At 39.5% G+C, this 18,992-nt stretch overlaps 1 protein-coding gene across 1 annotated transcript in view; it reads right to left on the minus strand.

Annotated features, from left to right (window-relative positions):
* The window catches only part of LOC127444282 (uncharacterized), a 58,453-nt gene extending 43,280 nt beyond the window's left edge, over positions 1-15,173 (minus strand). The window contains 9 exon segments of the mRNA XM_051703553.1: positions 3,254-3,378; positions 3,473-3,543; positions 3,629-3,756; positions 3,910-4,040; positions 4,232-4,323; positions 4,493-4,714; positions 8,081-8,160; positions 8,353-8,467; positions 9,948-15,173. Of these exon segments, the coding sequence (XP_051559513.1) occupies positions 3,254-3,378; positions 3,473-3,543; positions 3,629-3,756; positions 3,910-4,040; positions 4,232-4,323; positions 4,493-4,714; positions 8,081-8,160; positions 8,353-8,467; positions 9,948-10,467 (1,484 nt within the window). The 5' untranslated portion in view covers positions 10,468-15,173.
* Between the last annotated feature and the right edge of the window lie 3,819 nt (positions 15,174-18,992).

Raw genomic sequence — 18,992 nt, forward strand, 5'->3', positions numbered from 1 at the left:
TTCACTTCTCCAGGTCTGTGCTTGAACTCGCTCTCTGCGGTCTATGAACAAGCAGCGCCGGGTGGTCCCATCACAAAGAGGCTCAAAGTCTATTTTACGATTTTTCTCTTTGTCTGATCCACTGTGGTGGAATGAGCTTCCAGCCTTCACACGATATGTTGATACCATTTCAACATTCAAGAACCAGCTGAAAACACATCTGTTCCACGAGCACTTAACCAATCCACACTTGTACTTACAATTGAACTTAACTTGCACTTACTGTAAAAAAAAATATATAAATCCTTCTCTGTCTCTTTTCTTCTGCGCTAGCGCAAACCTTGAGAGCTTGGCAGTACAACACTGTAGATGTTGTTGAACTTTCCTCATTTGTAAGTCTTACAAATCTTTGGATAAATCTTTGGATAAAAGCGTCTGCTAAATGACTAAATATAAATGTAAATATTTACCAGCCAGTTGCCAAATATATAAATTTTTAGTCACATAGCAATAGCAAATGCAAGTTATTTCCTCTCATTGTGATGGAGGGTTGCGCATAGAGTAAAAGATCGGTCCATGGATTTAGAGAATCTATATCGAATCGTCCAAATTTTTAAAAACAATTAATCGAAAAATCTATTTTTTTGCCTAGCCCTAGTACCAATTGTATGTTACCACTTTTAACAGTGTAAATATTAGTAAGAATCCTAAACACTTGATTTACTCAGTATATTGTTTAAATGTACATTTTGAACTAATATACAACATACTGTTGATATGTCTACTACAATATACACAAAAAAAACTCTTTTTACAGACTTGATTCAATAGTGGACAGTGGTTCCACGTCTTTGAAATTAGTTTTCTTAACTTAAAATTACTATGTAATCTCAACACAAACAATTTGTGTAGAAAGAACCTAGTTGAATTGAGTAAACCCAACAAAATTAAATGTGTCAGTGTAACTCAAATTAATCTCTGTTATTTCTTTACATACTAACTACAGTAAGTGCATGTTAGCATGTTAAATACATGCTGGTTGTAAGCACCAAAGAGTGTAGTTTAGTAAACATACCATGGTTAGCACAGCAATTCCTCAACAAAGCTAGCAATCAATAATATGTACAACATTTACCTGTCCTCATTGTTAGCTCAAGCTCCACTCTTTACCGTAATTGTAACCCCCAAAACTCCAACATAACAGAAACTCTTCTGAATCTCAACATAAAACATTAAACACTAACAAGTATTCATCTTGCACTAAAACATAAAATAACACTTAATTTTAACATTTACTCTCCCTATCAGGTCCTGTGCAAAGCATGCTGGGAAAAGGAAATCCCATGCCCAGATTCATCAATACTGTATTAACACCAGAAAAAGTATTCATGTGGTCCCAACTCAAATGGATTAAGTAAACTTTCATTTTACAAATTTAAATGGATAGAACACAATGAAATCAAGTTGTGACAAAATGTTTTAGAATCGTGTTGCTTTAGTTCATTTTAATTTAAGTAAATTGAATAAGCAGAAACAATCCTTTTTTGAGTGTGTAATAGATCATCAAACCCATTCGCCAAGTTCTTAAAGGCAGTTATTTCCGCATGTACACTGTTTCACATTATCTCAGTATTTCAAAAAGTGTTTGCCCCCATCCTGATTGCTTCTGTTTTTGTGTATATCTCATATTAAATTGCATCAAAAATTCAAACAAAATCAAACATAAAACAAAGGCAATCTGAGTAAACACAAATACAGTTTTTAAATGATAATGTTATTTTTATCAAAAAAGTTATCCAATACCAACTTGGCCTGTGTGAAAAAGTATTTGTTAGTAAATCCCCAAATCTACGAAACTGCATTCATAATGGGGCTCAGCTGGACTAGACACACCCAGGCCTGATCACTGCCAGCCCTGTTCAATCAAATCAACACCTAAACAGAACTTTTTCAGCAGTATGAAGTTGGCTAAAAGGTTTCACCCAGTAGCACACTATACTAAGGTCGAATGAAATTCCAGAAATGATGAGGAAAAACGTGACTGAAATACATCAGTCTGGGAAGGGTTACAAAGCTATTTCAAAGGCTCTGAGACTCCAAAGAACCACAGTGAGAGCCATTATCTCCAAATGGAGAAAACTTGGCACAGTAGTGAACCTTCCCAGAAGTGGCCAACCTTCCAAAATACCTCCAAGAGCACAGCAACAACTCATCCAGGAAGTCACAAAAAAAGCCAAGGACAACATCCAAGGAACTGCAGGCCTCTCTCGCATCAATAAATGTCACTGTTCATGACTCCACTATCAGAAAGACACTGGCCAAAAATGGCATCCATGGAAAAGTGGCGAGGCAAAAAACCACTGCTAACCAAGAAGAACATTAAGGCTCATCTGATGATCCTCAAACCTTTTGGGAGAATGTTCTGTGGACTGATGAGTCGAAAGTGGAACTGTTTGGAAGACAAGTGTCCCGTTACATCTGGCGTAAATCAAACACAGAATTCCACAAAAAGAACATCATATCTACGGTCAAGCATGGTGGTGGTAGTGTGATGGTGTGGGGATGCTTTGCTGCTTCAGGGCCAGGGCAACTTGCAATAATTGAGGGAAACATGAATTCTGCTCTCTACCAGAAAATCCTAAAGGAGAACATCCAGTCATCAGTCCATGAGTTGAAGCTCAAGCACAACTGGATTATGCAGCAAGACAATGATCCAAAGCACAGGAGTAAGTCCACCTCTGAATGGCTCAAAGAAGCTAAATTAAAGTTTTGGAGTGGCCTAGTCAAAGTCCTGACTTGAACCCGATTAAGATGCTCTGGCAGGACCTTAAACGGGCAGTTCATGCTCGAAAACCCTCCAATGTGGCTGAACTAAAGCAGTTCTGCAAAGAAGAGTGGGCCAGAATTCCCCCACAGCGTTATGAAAGACTGATCTCCAGTTATTGGTTTGAAGTTGTTGCTGCTAAAGGTGGCACAACCACCTATTGAGTTTAAGGGGGCAATTCATTTTTAACATGGTGATATAGGTGTTGGATAACTTTTTTACTTAAAAAAAAAAAGAAATATATATATATATATTTGAAAACTGCATTTTGTGTTTACTCAGCTTGCCTTTATTTTATGTTATATCTTGAAGATCTAAAACAATTGTATGAAAAATACACAAAAATAGAAGAAATCACTTTTTCACAGCACTGTAAATTAGGGGCTTTTACAATAATAGTATAAGTAGCATAACTGCAACACTGTCTACAGAATTGAGTCAAACACTTACTTCTTTATTGTTTTCCATGCCGCTGATTCACATTCAGACATCCATCTGTCAATCATTCTTTTGTCTAATGTCAAAACCCATCTACCTGGATTGGGTTTATGCTTTGCTGAAGCATTCCCAAATTCCTAAAAAATACAAAAAAGTGAAATCTAAGTAACCACAATACAGCAATAATTTAGTTACTAAACTATTTGTGAGTGAAAAAAAGGAATGTCTTACTTTGTTAAACAAGGCAAAGGAATGGCTCTCTCCAGTCGTGAGTTTTTTAATTGCATATGCATTATTAGGTTCTGTGTAACACAAATATTTAGTCAGTTGATGAGCAACACTATTCATAACAAACCAACCCATTTCTAAAAGTTGATTTGTAATTACCAGTTGGTAGCTCCACAGGCAATGGCACAGACTGATTGCACATTTGTCCATTTCCCAACTGCCCTTGTATCCCACATCCAAATGAGTAGATCAGCTTTGACGATTCCACTAATACAAGAGTGTGATTTCTTGGATGCATGAAAGAATCAAATGCCTTAATGAGTTTAACTCAAGCCATAATAATTTGTTAATATTTGTTTAAAAGAAGAGAATAATTATTGGTGTAATGGTAGAATAAAATTATGCTCTGGGAAAAAAAAAGCTTGTAAAGAGTATTATACCTTCCACATGTGACCTGGGACACTTTAGATCCCCACAGTTCAGCAACCACCCGCGGATGATGTTCATCTCTAAATGAGTTGTGTCCAAGTTGGCCAAAACGCCCCGATCCAAATGTGAACACAGTGCCGCCCTGATAATACAACCATATTTACTTCTTCATCAACTTCAGTTGTGAATATTCGCTAGTTATAAAATGGTAAGTCTGCAATAATGTGACATCTTACTACACATTCTGTTCAGCTTGTATCCATTTATGGTAAATATGAAATAACTAAACCACTGTATAATATCATTGGTATAAAATATAATATGATTGAATACCTTTGATAAAGTGGCAGTGTGTTCCCCTCCACAAGAGATCATGACAGTTTTCTTCTGATTCAGGCAGTTTAGAACTGTTGGTATGTGTCTATCTGTGGTGGCAGGACAGTAAATTGATCACATTCATGCTTTGATACAGGCTTGACCCTGCATTGTACTAATCTCAAAAGAGCCGTATTGAGTGGTGACAGATTGGTTAATGTATACAATGCTGTGTCAATACCAGATGTTCAACATTCCATATAATCTTTAAATAAAGACCTTTGGTGTCTCCTAGGCCCAGCTGTCCAGTGTTGTTCTTCCCCCATCCAAACACAGCTCCAGAGAGAGACAAGGCAAAACTTTGGTCTCCTCCAGCACTGATCTGAGCCAGAGGAATTCCAGTCAGACTCTGAACATGTTGAGCAGTTAGAGTGCCAGATTGTCCTTCCTTCAAACCCAGCTGACCATGAGAGTTCTCACCCCATACAAACAACTGACCATCTGAGAGGAGAAGTACAACTCATCTGCACTTGCAAGTACTGTTTGTAACTTCAATACTGTAAACCCTAATGTTGTCATTACTGGAAAAATCGAGTCTTCTTAATTAAACATTACTTGAAATGTCAAGTTTTGGGTTCATTAACTTACGTTAATTGAACTTATTTATCTTAAAATCCATAGATTTCAGATTTTAAAAGTTAAAAACAAACGATTTAGTACAAAATATACAGCTCTGGAAAAAATTAAGAGACCACTGAAAAATTATCAGTTTCTCTGGATTTGCTATTTATAGGTATGTGTTTGAGTAAAATGAATATTTTTGTTTTATTCTATAAAGTACTGACAACACTTCTTCCAAATTCCAAATAAAAATATTGTCATTTAGAGCATTTATTTGCAGAAAATGACAACTGGTCAAAATAACAAAAAAGATGCAGTGTTTTCAGATCTTGAATAATGCAAAGAAAACAAGTTCATATAAATTTTTAAACAACACAATACTAATGTTTTAACTCTTAGGAAGAGTTCAGAAATCAATATTTGGTGGAATAACCCTGATTTTCAATCACAGCTTTCATGGGGGCTTGGGTAACTCAGCGAGTGTTGACGCTGACTACCACCCCTGGAGCGCGAGTTCGAATCCAGGGCGTGCTGAGTGACTCCAGCCAGGTCTCCTAAGCAACCAAATTGGCCCGGTTGCTAGGGAGGGTAGGTACATGGGGTAACCTCATTGTGGTCACTACAATGTGTGGTTCTCACTCTCGGTGGGGCACATGGTGAGTTGTGCGTGATGCCGCAGAAAATAGCGTGAAGCCTCCACACACGCTACGTCTCCGTGATAACACGCTCAACAAGCCACGTGACTAGATGCGCAGATTGACGGTCTCAGACGTGGAGGCACATGAGATTCGTCCTCCGCCACCTAGATTGAGGCAAGTCACTATGCCACCACGGGGACTTAGAGCGCATTGGGAATTGGGCATTCCAAATTGGAGAGAAAAGGGGAGAAAAAAAAATGCATCTTGGCATGCTCTCTACCAGTCTTTCACATTGCTGTTGGGTGAATTTATGCCACTCCTCGTGCAAAAATTCAAGCAGCTCGGCTTTGTTTGATGGCTTGTGGCCATCCATCTTCCTCTTGATCACATTCCAGAGGTTTTCAATGGGGTTCAGGTCTGCAGATTGGGCTGGCCATGACTGGGTCTTGGTCCGGCGGCCCTCCATAAACACCTTGATTGACCTGGCTGTGTGGCATGGAGCATTGTCCTGCTGGAAATCCAATCCTCAGAGTTGGGGAACATTGTTAAAGCAGAAGAAAGCAAGTTTTCTTCAAGGATAACCTTGTACGTGGCTTGATTCATGCGTCCTTCACAAAGATCAATCTTTATTCATCTTTGCATAAAGAATAGGCGTGGTGGTGGCGTAGTGGGCTAAAGCACATAACTGGTAATCAGAAGGTTGCTGGTTCAATCCCCACAGCCATCACTATTGTGTCCTTGAGCAAGTTACTTTACTCCAGGTTGCTCCAGGGGGATTGTCCCTGTAATAAGTGCACTGTAAGTCGCTTTGGATAAAAGCGTCTGCCAAACGCATAAATTAATCTGCCCGATTCCAGCCATGCTGAAGCCCCCAGATCATCACCGAGGCTGAGGAGCCTGCGGACGAACCTGTCCAGTTCCCTGCTAACCACCAGGAGGTGGCCGATCTTACGGCTGACCACCAGGAGGCAGAGGAACCCACAGCTGACCCCCAGGAGGCATGCAAGCCCACTGCAGCATCCCTGGAGGGGTGCGAGCCTGCTGACAGCATCCCTGGGCAGGGGTCAGGCAGGGTGGCGGTCCCACTCTGGTCAGTGCCTCCTGTCCCTGCCTGGTCTGTGCTTCCTGTCCCGCCCTGGTCTGTGCCTCCTGTCCTGTTCTGGTCTGTGCCTCCTCTCCCGCTTGGTCTGTGCCTCATGTCCCACCCTGGTCTGTGCCTCCTGTCCCGCCCTAGTTGTGTTTCTGTCTGTTTTGTTTTCTGTTTGATGTTCCACTTTTGGGATGCCAGGTGCGTCCCTTTGAGGGGGGGTAGTGTCAGGATCCTGGCACTTTGTCAGTCATGTTTATTGTGGTGACAGGATCCTGACACCCATGTCTTGTGTGTTGTGAGTGCACATGGCTGTGTTTGATTCATCATCGCCATGTGGACTCGTGTCTGTTTGGTCTTGTATGTTTGCACATGACTTTGTGTTTGTCTTGCCATGAACGTCCCCAACTCTGCCTCTTCATTTCCTCATCACACTCCCTCGTTTAGTCCTTGTTATGTTCATTCTTTTCACCTGTTCCTTATGTGTGTTCCTTCCATATATTGTGCCCACTTTCCTCATGTCTCTGCCAGATTGTTTTGTGTGTTCAAGAGTTTGCCAGTTCGTGTTTTCAGTGGGTTCCTGTACTCCTCGGTCGGTCCTTGTATTTATTTTGATTGATCCTATTTGTGTTATTTTCTCCCTTGTGAGAGTGTTTGTTTCTGTTTTTGTTTTTTTCTTTCATTATTTTAAATAAAGCCCTTTTCATTTGCCTCCTGTGTTTGGGTCCTACCTCGACAATTTGTGACAATCATGTCAACATGGACCAGAATCTCAAAGGAATGTTTCCAATATCTTGTGGAATCCATGCCACGAAGAATTGAGGCTGTTTTGAGAGCAAAGGGAGGCCCTACCCAGTATTAGTATAGTGTTCCTAATAAAGTGTTCAGTGAGTGTATATTACTGTAAGGAAATACTCAATCTTCTGATTTAATTATTTAATTATGTTTCCTTGGTTGAATTGAAATTAGAGGGACATTTCAATAGTTGTTATTAAGAATGTATGGAGGTATTAGCTCTTTTTTTAGTATCATTTATTCCATGTGATGGCACCATTAGTGTAATCTTTTCATCAGCTGAACCCTGTCAGCTTTATTTCAGTTTACCTTGTTCCTGTGCAACTGAAGTACAGGTTTATTTGCATTTCATTGGAGAATTAAGTTTACTTAATGACTGACCTAGAATCGGTTATAATCTTCTTTGTTTGAGCTATGTTATCGTATAACCTAAATTTGAGTCAATTCAACTAAAATTATTTGGTAGAAACAACAATATTTAAATTGCAAATCTGAGTTTAGTCTACTTATATCTAGTTACCTTAACTTAAATAGTTAAGTTCACTCTATATGCACCAAAGGTTTTGGATACACCATTACTCAATTCAATTAAGGGAACAAGTTTACTCAGTCAATTGAGTAAAGTCAACTTATCAGAGTTTTCAGTGAATCCATTTGTGTCAATCCTTACAAATGCAAAACCAAATGGCAGATTAATTTATGTGTTGATGAAATGACTGTGAATACCGTGGGTTAGTGCCATTGAATGCTGGTCTCCACATGCGATCTGAATCACCTGCTTCCTGTTGTCCAGGCCTTTGACAGGACTGCAGAGAAAAAACAAACTATCAAAGCTCCGATGTTAAAGACTGTCAGGTATGGAATACACATAATAATAGATGATTAAACTTGACACATCTAGTTGTCCCATTTTACCTGTATTCACCCAATATTTGTTTTTGTCAGTTATGGTAATAATGATGGTATTGGTGTTGCTGCCTACTGCCTGAAAAACATACTTGCACATAGTAGATTTGCCCATAATGAGAACTTTTCCTCCATAAGCAAGAAGTACCGCACCAGATCCCCCACAGACGATTGATTTGATTTTGTCTTTCTTTAGCTGTAGTTGTTCTGGTGTAAATCAAATGGTTAGATCAGTTCAGTCGGTTGAGATTGTAAACACACAGTAATGAAAAATAGGCTATACACTTCTTATTTTGTTACACTGGGTAACTTTATTTGAACTTTCCTTAAAAAAATCATTAACATTCATTTTATAATGTCTAACTGATTAGTGGTTCATGTACTTTCAAATATGAATAGACCTACATAAAAATATATAGTTGCCTCAAAAGGTATTCAGACAGTTAAGCCACACATAAAATGTTTAATTGAATTAAAGGAATACTCCGGGTTCAGTACATGTTAAGTTCAATCGACAGCATTTGTGGCATAATGTTGATTACCACAAAAAATTATTTAGACTCGTCCCTCCTTTTCTTTAAAAAAAGCAAAAATCTGGGTTACAATGAGGCACTTACAATGGAAGTGATTGGGGCCAATTTTTGGAGGGTTTAAAGACAGAAATGTGAAGTTTATAATTTTATAAAAGCACTTACATTAACTCTTCTGTTAAAACTAATGGTAAAAGTTGTTTAAATACTAATTTTTACAGTCATTTGAGGGTTTTAGGGTTTGTTGACATTACATCATCATGGCAATCAAGTTGTAATATTGGATATAATTTTACACCTAAAAGGTTAGTAAGCAATTTTATCACACTAAAATCATGTTAATATGCATATTGTTTATGTCTTGTGGCTATACTTTTGAAACACTGAGTATTTTAACGTTTACAGATTGGCACCATTGACTTCCATTGTAAGTGCCTCACTGTAACCCAGATTTTTGCTTCTTCTTCTTTTTTTTTTCTTTTCTATTTTTATGAAAAGGAGGAGTAAGTCAAAATACATTTTTGTGGTATTCAATATAATGCCACAAATGCTGTGGATTGAGCTTAACTTGTATTGAACCCGGAATATTCCTTTAAGTTTTGTGAGGATTTCAAACCAGATGGTAATAAGGTCATTTTTATGTACACGTACATCACCCAGACCTCTATTTGATGTGTGTTTACATCTGGAAGATGTATTTTTTAGGTTGTTTGCTCATCTGCAATACGTCTAAAAGACGTTTCCTCTCGGATGTCAATAAGACATACAGCAGATGTCTTTGAGATGTTTATGATTAACAGTGTTTGTAAATCTGATCTTTTTAAGATGTTCAGCAGATGTGTTTATTAGAATGTGATGCTGTCCAGATGAAAAGATCTAAAACAGACATCTCGGAGACGTACGTGTGCTATCTGGGTAAAGTTTGATAACCAGAAACATTTGTTTTGAACATTAATGTCTGTTTTATATATATATATATATATATATATATATAAGCTTTAAAAGTATGTTTGTGCAATCTTTCTTTAAAACAATTCGGTTTGATAAGCTGTTTTCTATAATGATATTCGTTCACATTCAAAACATAACATTAATGATCTTAATAATTATATAATATTGTCCAATGTTACTTTAAACTTCCATTTCATTTTTCATACTTAGTCTGCCATCATGATCGTTGTCTTAAGTGCGCAACCTCATGACCGAGACCTTCCCATCTCGGATGAATCCAACAAAGCTTCTTCCCGCTGACGGGTCCTGTATTTCTGATTTTGGAAACATGAAGCGTGTACCACCACAATCCGCATGTTTGACATTATCAGGCAAACCCAAACCCTCTCTGACCTGCGCTCCCCAATAACACAACATCCTCACAAATGATGAAGGAAACCAGCAGTGTGTCACTGCACTAACTCTCAAGCACACTACTCCTAAGCGATTTCCCACAAAACGAAAGTAGCTCGTGAAACATGTTTTGTTTGTTATTCTTCCGCGTGCGTGAACGTTGTGTAATAGTAAACACAGAAGTAGTGAAATAGTGAAAACTGTGAAATAGCGAAATCCAAGCCAGTTAAATAAACAGGCTACACTCAGGCCTGGTTCCAGATCAAAATCATTGAGGGTGCTTCTGAAAATAGTGGGGGTGCTCTGTATAAAGTGGAGATGTATTATAATCATGTTTAAATGCTACTTAAACAATGTAAAGAAAAGTTAGTTTTTTTCATGTGCAAAACATTTATTGCTTCAGGGTGTTTTTCTTCCCCATGATCTGTCGCTGAAGATGACAGCAAAATTTTGCGCATGCAGATTAGGACATACTGATTTGCAAAATCATACACGTTTATAAGTTTTTATGCAGCATTTTGTGCATTCACAAAATGCAAGGATTTTTGTGTGTTTGCTGGTATTCAAGAAATTCTGCATGCCAATTTACAGTATTAGTCTTACATATTCAATTGAGCAGGGGTGTGCAATTATTTTGGTACTGGGGCCACATCAACCATTAAGTAGAACATGGAACAGAGAAGATAAAAAGTTCTACATAGTTTTATCTTTTAAGCCCAGTCATGCACTCACTGAATGATGCACAACTTTCTGAAGTGTACACAGACTGATGGGACCATTCTGCAATTGCTTGAAGTTTTGCTGCTATACTTTCTATCATGTGTTAGTAAAGCTTATTTTAATGTTGGCCGCAAAGTGGACACATTTGTTTTATTCTCAGAACATTATCAACCTGTTTACATGCTCATGGGTCATGATGTGGGTCTTGTCAATGTTTGGCACCCCATTCAGCACACAACTGAATAATACAGGCTGCATGACACTGATAAATGATTACTGCCAGAGTAACATTCACATACAGGCATGAGGGACTTCAGCATTTTAAAAATAACACAAAGAATAAATATATTCCTCTCTCAAAGTGTAGAGGCAGAGCTGAAGTGCCGTATGTCATCTGATGGCCTCAGAGAATTGACCCGATTGAAATATAGTAATAATACTATTTTGTCGCAGAAAGTGGAGTTTTGGTTATTCAGGGCAAGACAGTCATACTTTGAGTCGGGGTACAAAGCAAGGAAGCTTTTGACTAGATATCATTCCCTCAGTGAAATCTGCTGGTGGTTAAATTTTTACCTCAGCCATTGATATTAATAATGCCTTTAAAGAGTTCTATCTTGATCTTTATAGTTCCACGTCTTCGTCTACTGATGAAGATATTAGAAACTTTGAGGAACTATTAGATCTTCCTAAACTGACGACTGAGCAAAAAAACTCTCTTGATTCTGAGATAACCTTGGAGGAGCTTGACGAGGTAATTAAGTCCCTACCTACTGGCAAGGCTCCGGTGCCAGATGGTTTTGCCGCAGAATTTTTTAGATCCTATGCTACAGAACTGGCTCCACTTTTGTTATAAGTTTATACTGAATCATTAAAGAATGGAAAGCTTCCTCCAACCATGACACAAGCCAGTCTGATTCTTAAAAAGGACAAAGATCCAAGCGAGTGTAAAAGTTACCGTCCAATCTCCCTAATCCAACTAGATGTAAAATGTTGTCAAAAATTTTGGCTAACTGATTAAGTAAGGTTATGACATCTCTTATACATATAGACAGGTGTGGTTTATTCGGGGCCGCAGCTCTTCTGATAACATCAGGCGTCTCATCAATATCATGCGGTCAGTAGCGAATGATCAGTCTCCGGTCGCTGTCATCTCACTTGACGCCGAAAAGGCGTTTGATATGGTAGAATGGGATTGTCTTTTTAAGATTTTGGAAATGTATGGGTTCGGGAGTACATTTATTAGTTGGATTATGTTACTTTATAGACACCCTGTAGCAGCAGTACAAACAAATGGATTAATTTCAGATTATTTTACCATAGGGGCACTCGGCAGGGTTGCCCTCTTTCCCCATTATTGTTCTGTCTTGCCCTGGAACCATTAGCAGCTGCGATAAGAAAGGAGGATGATTTTCCAGGGGTGACAGCGGGAGGTGTGGCGCATAAGCTTCTGCTTTACGCAGATGATATTTTATTATTTGTCTGAACATACTAGATCTATGCCTTGCCTCCACAGAATTTTAAATTCCTTCTCCAAGTTCTCAGGATACAAAGTCAGTTGGTCTAAATCTGAAGCTTTGGCTCTGACAGCGTACTGTCCAGTAATGGCTTTCCAGCCTGGTGCCTTCCAGTGAACCAAACAGGGCATTAAGTATTTGGGGATTTTATTCCCAGCAAATTTGTCTGAATTAGTTAGTGTTAATTTTAACCCTTTAATAAAAAGGTTTTCAAGCGATGTGGGCAGGTTAATGTTATTAAAATGAATTGTATTCCAAAATTTAACTACCTGCTACAATCTCTCCCTGTAGATGTCCCCCTCTCTTATTTCAAGCAATTTGATAGCATAGCGAAGTCCTTCATTTGGAATGGTAAACTTCCCAGATTGCATTTTAATAAGTTACATACGCCGATAGACAAAGGTGGACTTGGCCTACCCAAGATTTTGTTTTATTACTATGTGTTCAGTCTCAGACATTTGGCTCATTGGTCACTTCCACCTGTGAGAGCCCCTCCCTGGTTTGTTATTGAACAGGCAGTTCTTGCCCCTGTTTCGCCATTACAAAGCATCTCTATCAAACTAATCGGAAAAGTTAAGTTACACCCCGTTATTTCGCATTTACACTCGGTATGGACTAAAGTGTCCAGATTGTTTAAATTGGACACTTATTTAAATGTTGCCTCGAGCATATGGCAGAACCCAAGATTGTTTATTGGCAAGTCCCCTTTCTGCTGGCCAGAGTGGATTGTGAGGGGATTGCTACACTCGGTGACCTATATGAAAGTGGAGTGTTGAGATTGTTTGAAAACTTGGTCCAACATTTTGGGATCCCCAGACCTCAGTTTTATAGGTATTTACAACTGCGCCACCACCTGCTTTGTACTATTTTTGGGAGTAGCACACACCCCCCTAAGGAGACAGATGCTTTGGGAGAGGTGATTGCGGCTTTTGAACAAGGTCATGAGGCCTCAGTGTACTACTCCCTGTTAATTCAGAGTCTGGGGTATGGAGCTTTAACTTCTCTCAAGAGAGTATGGGAGAAAGATTTCAACTTGGCATTGGAGGAAGGAGTGTGGGCTAAGATTTTTAAAAACGTTACGTCTGCATCTAGAGATGCAAGGGTGCGTCTTATACAATTCAAAATTTTGCATAGATTTTATTGGAACCCCTCTAGACTGTATAGGCTTGGTCTTAAAGACACAGCCACCTGCTGGAGATGCCAATCGGAGGATGGAGATATGGCCCATGTTTTTTGGTGGTGTGTCAAGATACAGAAATTCTGGTTGAAGGTTCAGAATTTTGTCTGCGATGTGGTGGGCACTCGGGTTTAGTTTTGCCCCAGACTTTCTGTTCTGGGTGATGGGGCGGTCATCGATATGGGGGATGGCCATATTGAGAACTGGGTTCTGACCTGTGTGATGATCGCCAGGCAGGTTATTTTGAGGGGTTGGAGGTCAGCTGGTGCGCCCCAATATCCGGAGTGGTGCACGGAGATGGGGAGGGTAGCGGCTTATGAGGAGGTGTCATTGGGAAGATGGGGTGATTTAGATTTGTTTGTCCGGAAATGGGGCAGGTATTTGGAATTTTTGGGGGGCTCTCGGGTGGGGTGTGGAGAGAGTACTGTAGTATAGTTTTTAAGTGAGTATGATTATTATGTGTGTATATGTATGTGTATGTATGTATATGTATATACACTATATTGCCAAAAGTATTCGCTCACCCATCCAAATAATTGAATTCAGGTGTTCCAATCACTTCCATGGCCACAGGTGTATAAAATGAAGCACATAGGCATGCAGACTGCTTCTACAAACATTTGTGAAAGAATGGGCCGCTCTCAGGAGCTCAGTGAATTCCAAAGTGGTACTGTGATAGGATGCCACCTGTGCAACAAGTCCAGTCGTGAAATTTCCTCACTACTAAATATTCCACAGTCAACTGTCAGTGGTATTATAACAAAGTGGAAGCGAATGGGAATGACAGCAACTCAGCCACGAAGTGGTAGGCCACATAAAATGACAGAGCGGGGTCAGCGGATGCTGAGGCGCTTAGTGCGCAGAGGTCGCCAACTTTCTGCAGAGTCAGTCACTACAGACCTCCAAAGTTCATGTGGCCTTCAGATTAGCTCAAGAACAGTGCGTAGAGAGCTTCATGGAATGGGTTTCCATGGCCGAGCAGCTGCATCCAAGCCATACACCACCAAGTGCAATGCAAAGCGTCGGATGCAGTGGTGTAAAGCACGCCGCCACTGGACTCTAGAGCAGTGGAGACGCGTTCTCTGGAGTGACGAATCACGCTTCTCCATCTGGCAATCTGATGGACGAGTCTGGGTTTGGCAGTTGCCAGGAGAACGGTACTTGTCTGACTGCATTGTGCCAACTGTGAAGTTTGGTGGAGGGGGGATTATGGTGTGGGGTTGTTTTTCAGGAGCTGGGCTTGGCCCCTTAGTTCCAGTGAAAGGAACTCTGAATGCTTCAGCATACCAAGACATTTTGGACAATTCCATGCTCCCAACTTTGTGGGAACAGTTTGGGGATGGCCCCTTCCTGTTCCAACATGACTGCGCACCAGTGCACAAAGCAAGGTCCATAAAGACACAGATGAGCGAGTTTGGTGTGGAAGAACTTGACTGGCCTGCACAGAGTCCTGACCTCAACCCGATAGAGCACCTTTGGGATGAATTAGAGCGAAGACTGCGAGCCAGGCCTTCTCGTCCAACATCAGTGTCTGACCTCACAAATGTGCTTCTGGAAGAATCAAAAATTCCCATAAACACACTCCTAAACCTTGTGGAAAGCCTTCCCAGATGAGTTGAAGCTGTTATTGCTGCAAAGGGTGGGCCGACGTCATATTAAACCCTATGGCTTAAGAATGGGATGTCACTTAAGTTCATATGTGTCTAAAGGCAGATGAGCGAATACTTTTGGCAATATAGTGTATAATTGTTCTAGAGTCTATACAGTATTTAACGCAATTACATCAGAAGTAACTGTAATTAAATTACTGAAAAATTAAGAGTAATCTATTACTTTTTTCTCAATGAAAAAGTCATTTAATTACAGTAATTAATTACTTAGTAATGCATTACACCCAACACTGATCAGGGGTGTCCAATCCTGTTCCAAGAGGACCACCGTCCAACTTCCAGGCAGGTGTGTTGGAGCAGGTTGGAGATAAACTCTGCAAGAAGGTGGCTCATTGAAGACATTTCACGAGTGAATCTGCCAACATGCGTCCCATTCCGAAGGGCTCATCCCTATGCCCTAATCCCATCAAAGGGTTTACCCTCCAGAGTGAGAGCTTCGGAGGGTTGAAGGGTGTAGGGCTAAAAAATATCGGTAATTCGGAACGCACTTCAGCGTAGAGGTCTGCAACCCGACCCGGGCCCGATGGGACCCGAGAACCAGACAGGTTTCGGGCTGGGTTTGGAGTTTTTCAAGTAGGACTTCGGGTTCGGGTCAGGTTCGGGTTTGTAATTAATGAAAAAATAAACAGGCTTACCGAACTTGTTTCGCGCACGCGCTCTCACTCACAGACACGCGTGAACAGACGAGTTTTGGGCCGTTCACACCAATGTTTTTTTTTTCGTGCATCTGTTCTGTTTTCCCATTGTTTAAATACATGCTGGACCAATGTGTTTGATATTTGCACTGCGTCTTGCTTTTTCTTCCGTGTCTCACGCAGGACCGGCATATTTTAAACACCGTGTCAAGTTAAAAAGAACTTCAAATTTGTAAAAACACATGTTGAGACACCTGTTTCATTCAGTGTGCTGCGTCTAGATAATTTTTAGCACAGTTGTCACAAAGATTCAACAATCTGAACAAGTTCAGGCTGTAAAGAGTGGACTGTTGCATTGTTTCATATTATTCCAGATTGTTCTGCACCAAGTGAAGTTTCAGCAAATAAATGTTAAGTCAATGCTTTTCCCCCCTTCTGCTCTTGTGTACTAAGGGACTGCCGTGCCTTGTTTAAACTGTGTATGTTTACTGTTTCAGTACTGTTAAGAATGTTGCCTATATGCTTACATAAAATACAGCCTATTGCAACAGTACTTGCTAGAAGAAATTAGATAGTAAGCAATTTCAGGTTCGGGCGGGTTCGGGCTTAAAATCTGACGGCATTGTTCGGGCCACACGGTCTCGGGTACGGGTTGGGTTCGGGTTTCATTTTAAGGGCCATGCAGACCTCTACTTCAGCATCATCTATCCAAGCCAAAGGAGCCGCTGTCATCGCACAAAGGCTGACAATGACAATGACCATCACCTGCACCTAATCAGAAATATTTATATATGATTTTGCATTACTAACTGCTTTCAGAATGCAAACCGAAAATAAATGATTTAAAATGGAAGAAATGTAAGCTTCATGTGTAAAAAGTTTTATTTTAATAAAAAAATGAACCTGTAAACAAATGTACAGTGCATGTTTAATTATTAAATAAATAAAATGCCACTTTGTATAATTATTTGATTTAAAAAATACAAATAAAATTCTGTGAATTTACAGTAAAATAACAAGCATTAGCCAGTTTCAAAAAGAAAGCTAAAAGGTTAAAAATAATTTTTAAAAAGTTCATTATAATGATTAAAAGCTTTTATAAAGCATGGAGATGAAGTGAGGTCACATGTATTTGTATATAGAACCAGATTGTGATTGTAGTTGCAGCTGGTTTAATTTACATTACGCTTGGCAAACCTGCAGATTTATATGGTCCGGTTCCGGTTGGCAGTGAAGTGTCCATCAGTTAAACCCTACGGAAATGCTCGTTTTCTATTTATGAGCCCTTAGGTTTGGTACGACTCTTCAACATGGCGACCACGATCATTCCCCCTAAGTGCCCTTTGTAGGCAGATTTATCCCATTTGGAACGCAGGGTCATCGCAACTGCTGTCTGCTACTGCCCTGTTACACTGCTTAAAGGTCATCAGTCAAGACAGCCCAGGGGCTTTATTAATGTAAATGTTTAGCTCAAGATTTTTATTTAACATTTATACTTAATTTTTATATTTAAGATTTATATTTTAGATTCACATTTAAAGATTTAACATTTAGATTTACACTGGCGGCCAAACAATTTGAATAATGTACAGATTTTGCTGTTTTGGAAGGAAATTGGTACTTTAATTCACCAAAGTGGCATTCAGCTGATCACAAAGTATAGTCAGGACATTACTGATGTAAAAAACAGCACCATCACTATTTGAAAAAAAGTCGTTTTTGATCAAATCTAGACAGGCCCCATTTCCAGCAGCCATCACTCCAACACCTTATCCTTGAGTAATCATGCTAAATTGCTAATTTGGTACTAGAAAATCACTTGCCATTATATCAAACACAGTTGAAAGCTATTTGGTTCATTAAATGAAGCTTAACATTGTCTTTGTGTTTGTTTTTGAGTTGTCACAGTATGCAATAGACTGGCATGTCTTAAGGTCAATATTAGGTCAAAAATGGCAAAAAAAGAAACAGCTTTCTCTAGAAACTCGTCAGTCAATCATTGTTTTGAGGAATGAAGGCTATACAATGTTTGAAATTGACAAAAAACTGAAGATTTCATACAAAGGTGTACACTACAGTCTTCAAAGACAAAGGACAACCGGCTCAAACAAGGACAGAAAGAGATGTGGAAGACCAGATGTACAACTAAACAAGAGGATAAGTACATCAGAGTCTCTAGTTTGAGAAATAGACACTTTGCATGTCCTCAGCTGACAGCTTCATTGAATTCTACCCGCTCAACACCAGTTTCATGTACAACAGTAAAGAGAAGACTCAGGGGTGCAGGCCTTATGGGAAGAATTGCAAAGAAAAAGCCACTTTTGAAACAGAAAAACAAAAAGAAAAGGTTAGAGTGGGCAAAGAAACACAGACATTGGACAACAGATAATTGGAAAAGAGTGTTATGGATCTTAACCCCATTGAGCTTTTGTGGGATCAGCTAGACTGTAAGTATGGTATATTTTCAATATTAATCATAGAAATAAAAGTATTAGCGAGCATTATAAGCTAGAGATTTGTACATGTGACACTATAATGAGAAAAACACATGTGTGAAACATGCTCAGCCAACAGAGCAAAAACAGACACTCATGATGTGCAGCAAGAAGCTCATTATGGTCAATTGTGTTATTTTGTTTGTTTGAAATGTACACTTTCTAAAAAATAAATGTTCTTTTTAAAAAATTTGATATGTTGCTAGGTTTCCCCCATTAAAAAGAAGTCAGATGGTCTAAGAAATAATGGTGGCGAGCTGAACTGATGTAAGATGCAAGTTCATTGGTTGGAGATAATCAGGTTGAGCGATTTATGGACTCAGAAAAGATAGCAGAAGTGTATAAAGTTGGAAATGTGGAACAGTGAAGCCAGAACGGACAGCTGGCCTTCTCAGGTTTATTGGTTGCTCAATAAACTACTACCTTTGGCATCTGGAACCCCTGACTCTGAGAGTTTTCTTGCAAAGAGGAAAAGAATCTTCAACATTTTTCCACAACATAAGGTGCGTGAGAAGTGCCTGAAAAGACAGACACATCTATGGCAAGTGCTACAGGAAGCGTGGGGTGAAATGTCACCTGAGTATCTGGACAAACTGACAGCTAGAATGCCAAGGATCTGCAAAGCTGTCATTGCTGCACGTGGAGGA

The sequence above is a fragment of the Myxocyprinus asiaticus genome, chromosome 7, assembly GCF_019703515.2.
Source record: "Myxocyprinus asiaticus isolate MX2 ecotype Aquarium Trade chromosome 7, UBuf_Myxa_2, whole genome shotgun sequence".
NCBI lineage: Eukaryota > Metazoa > Chordata > Actinopteri > Cypriniformes > Catostomidae > Myxocyprinus > Myxocyprinus asiaticus.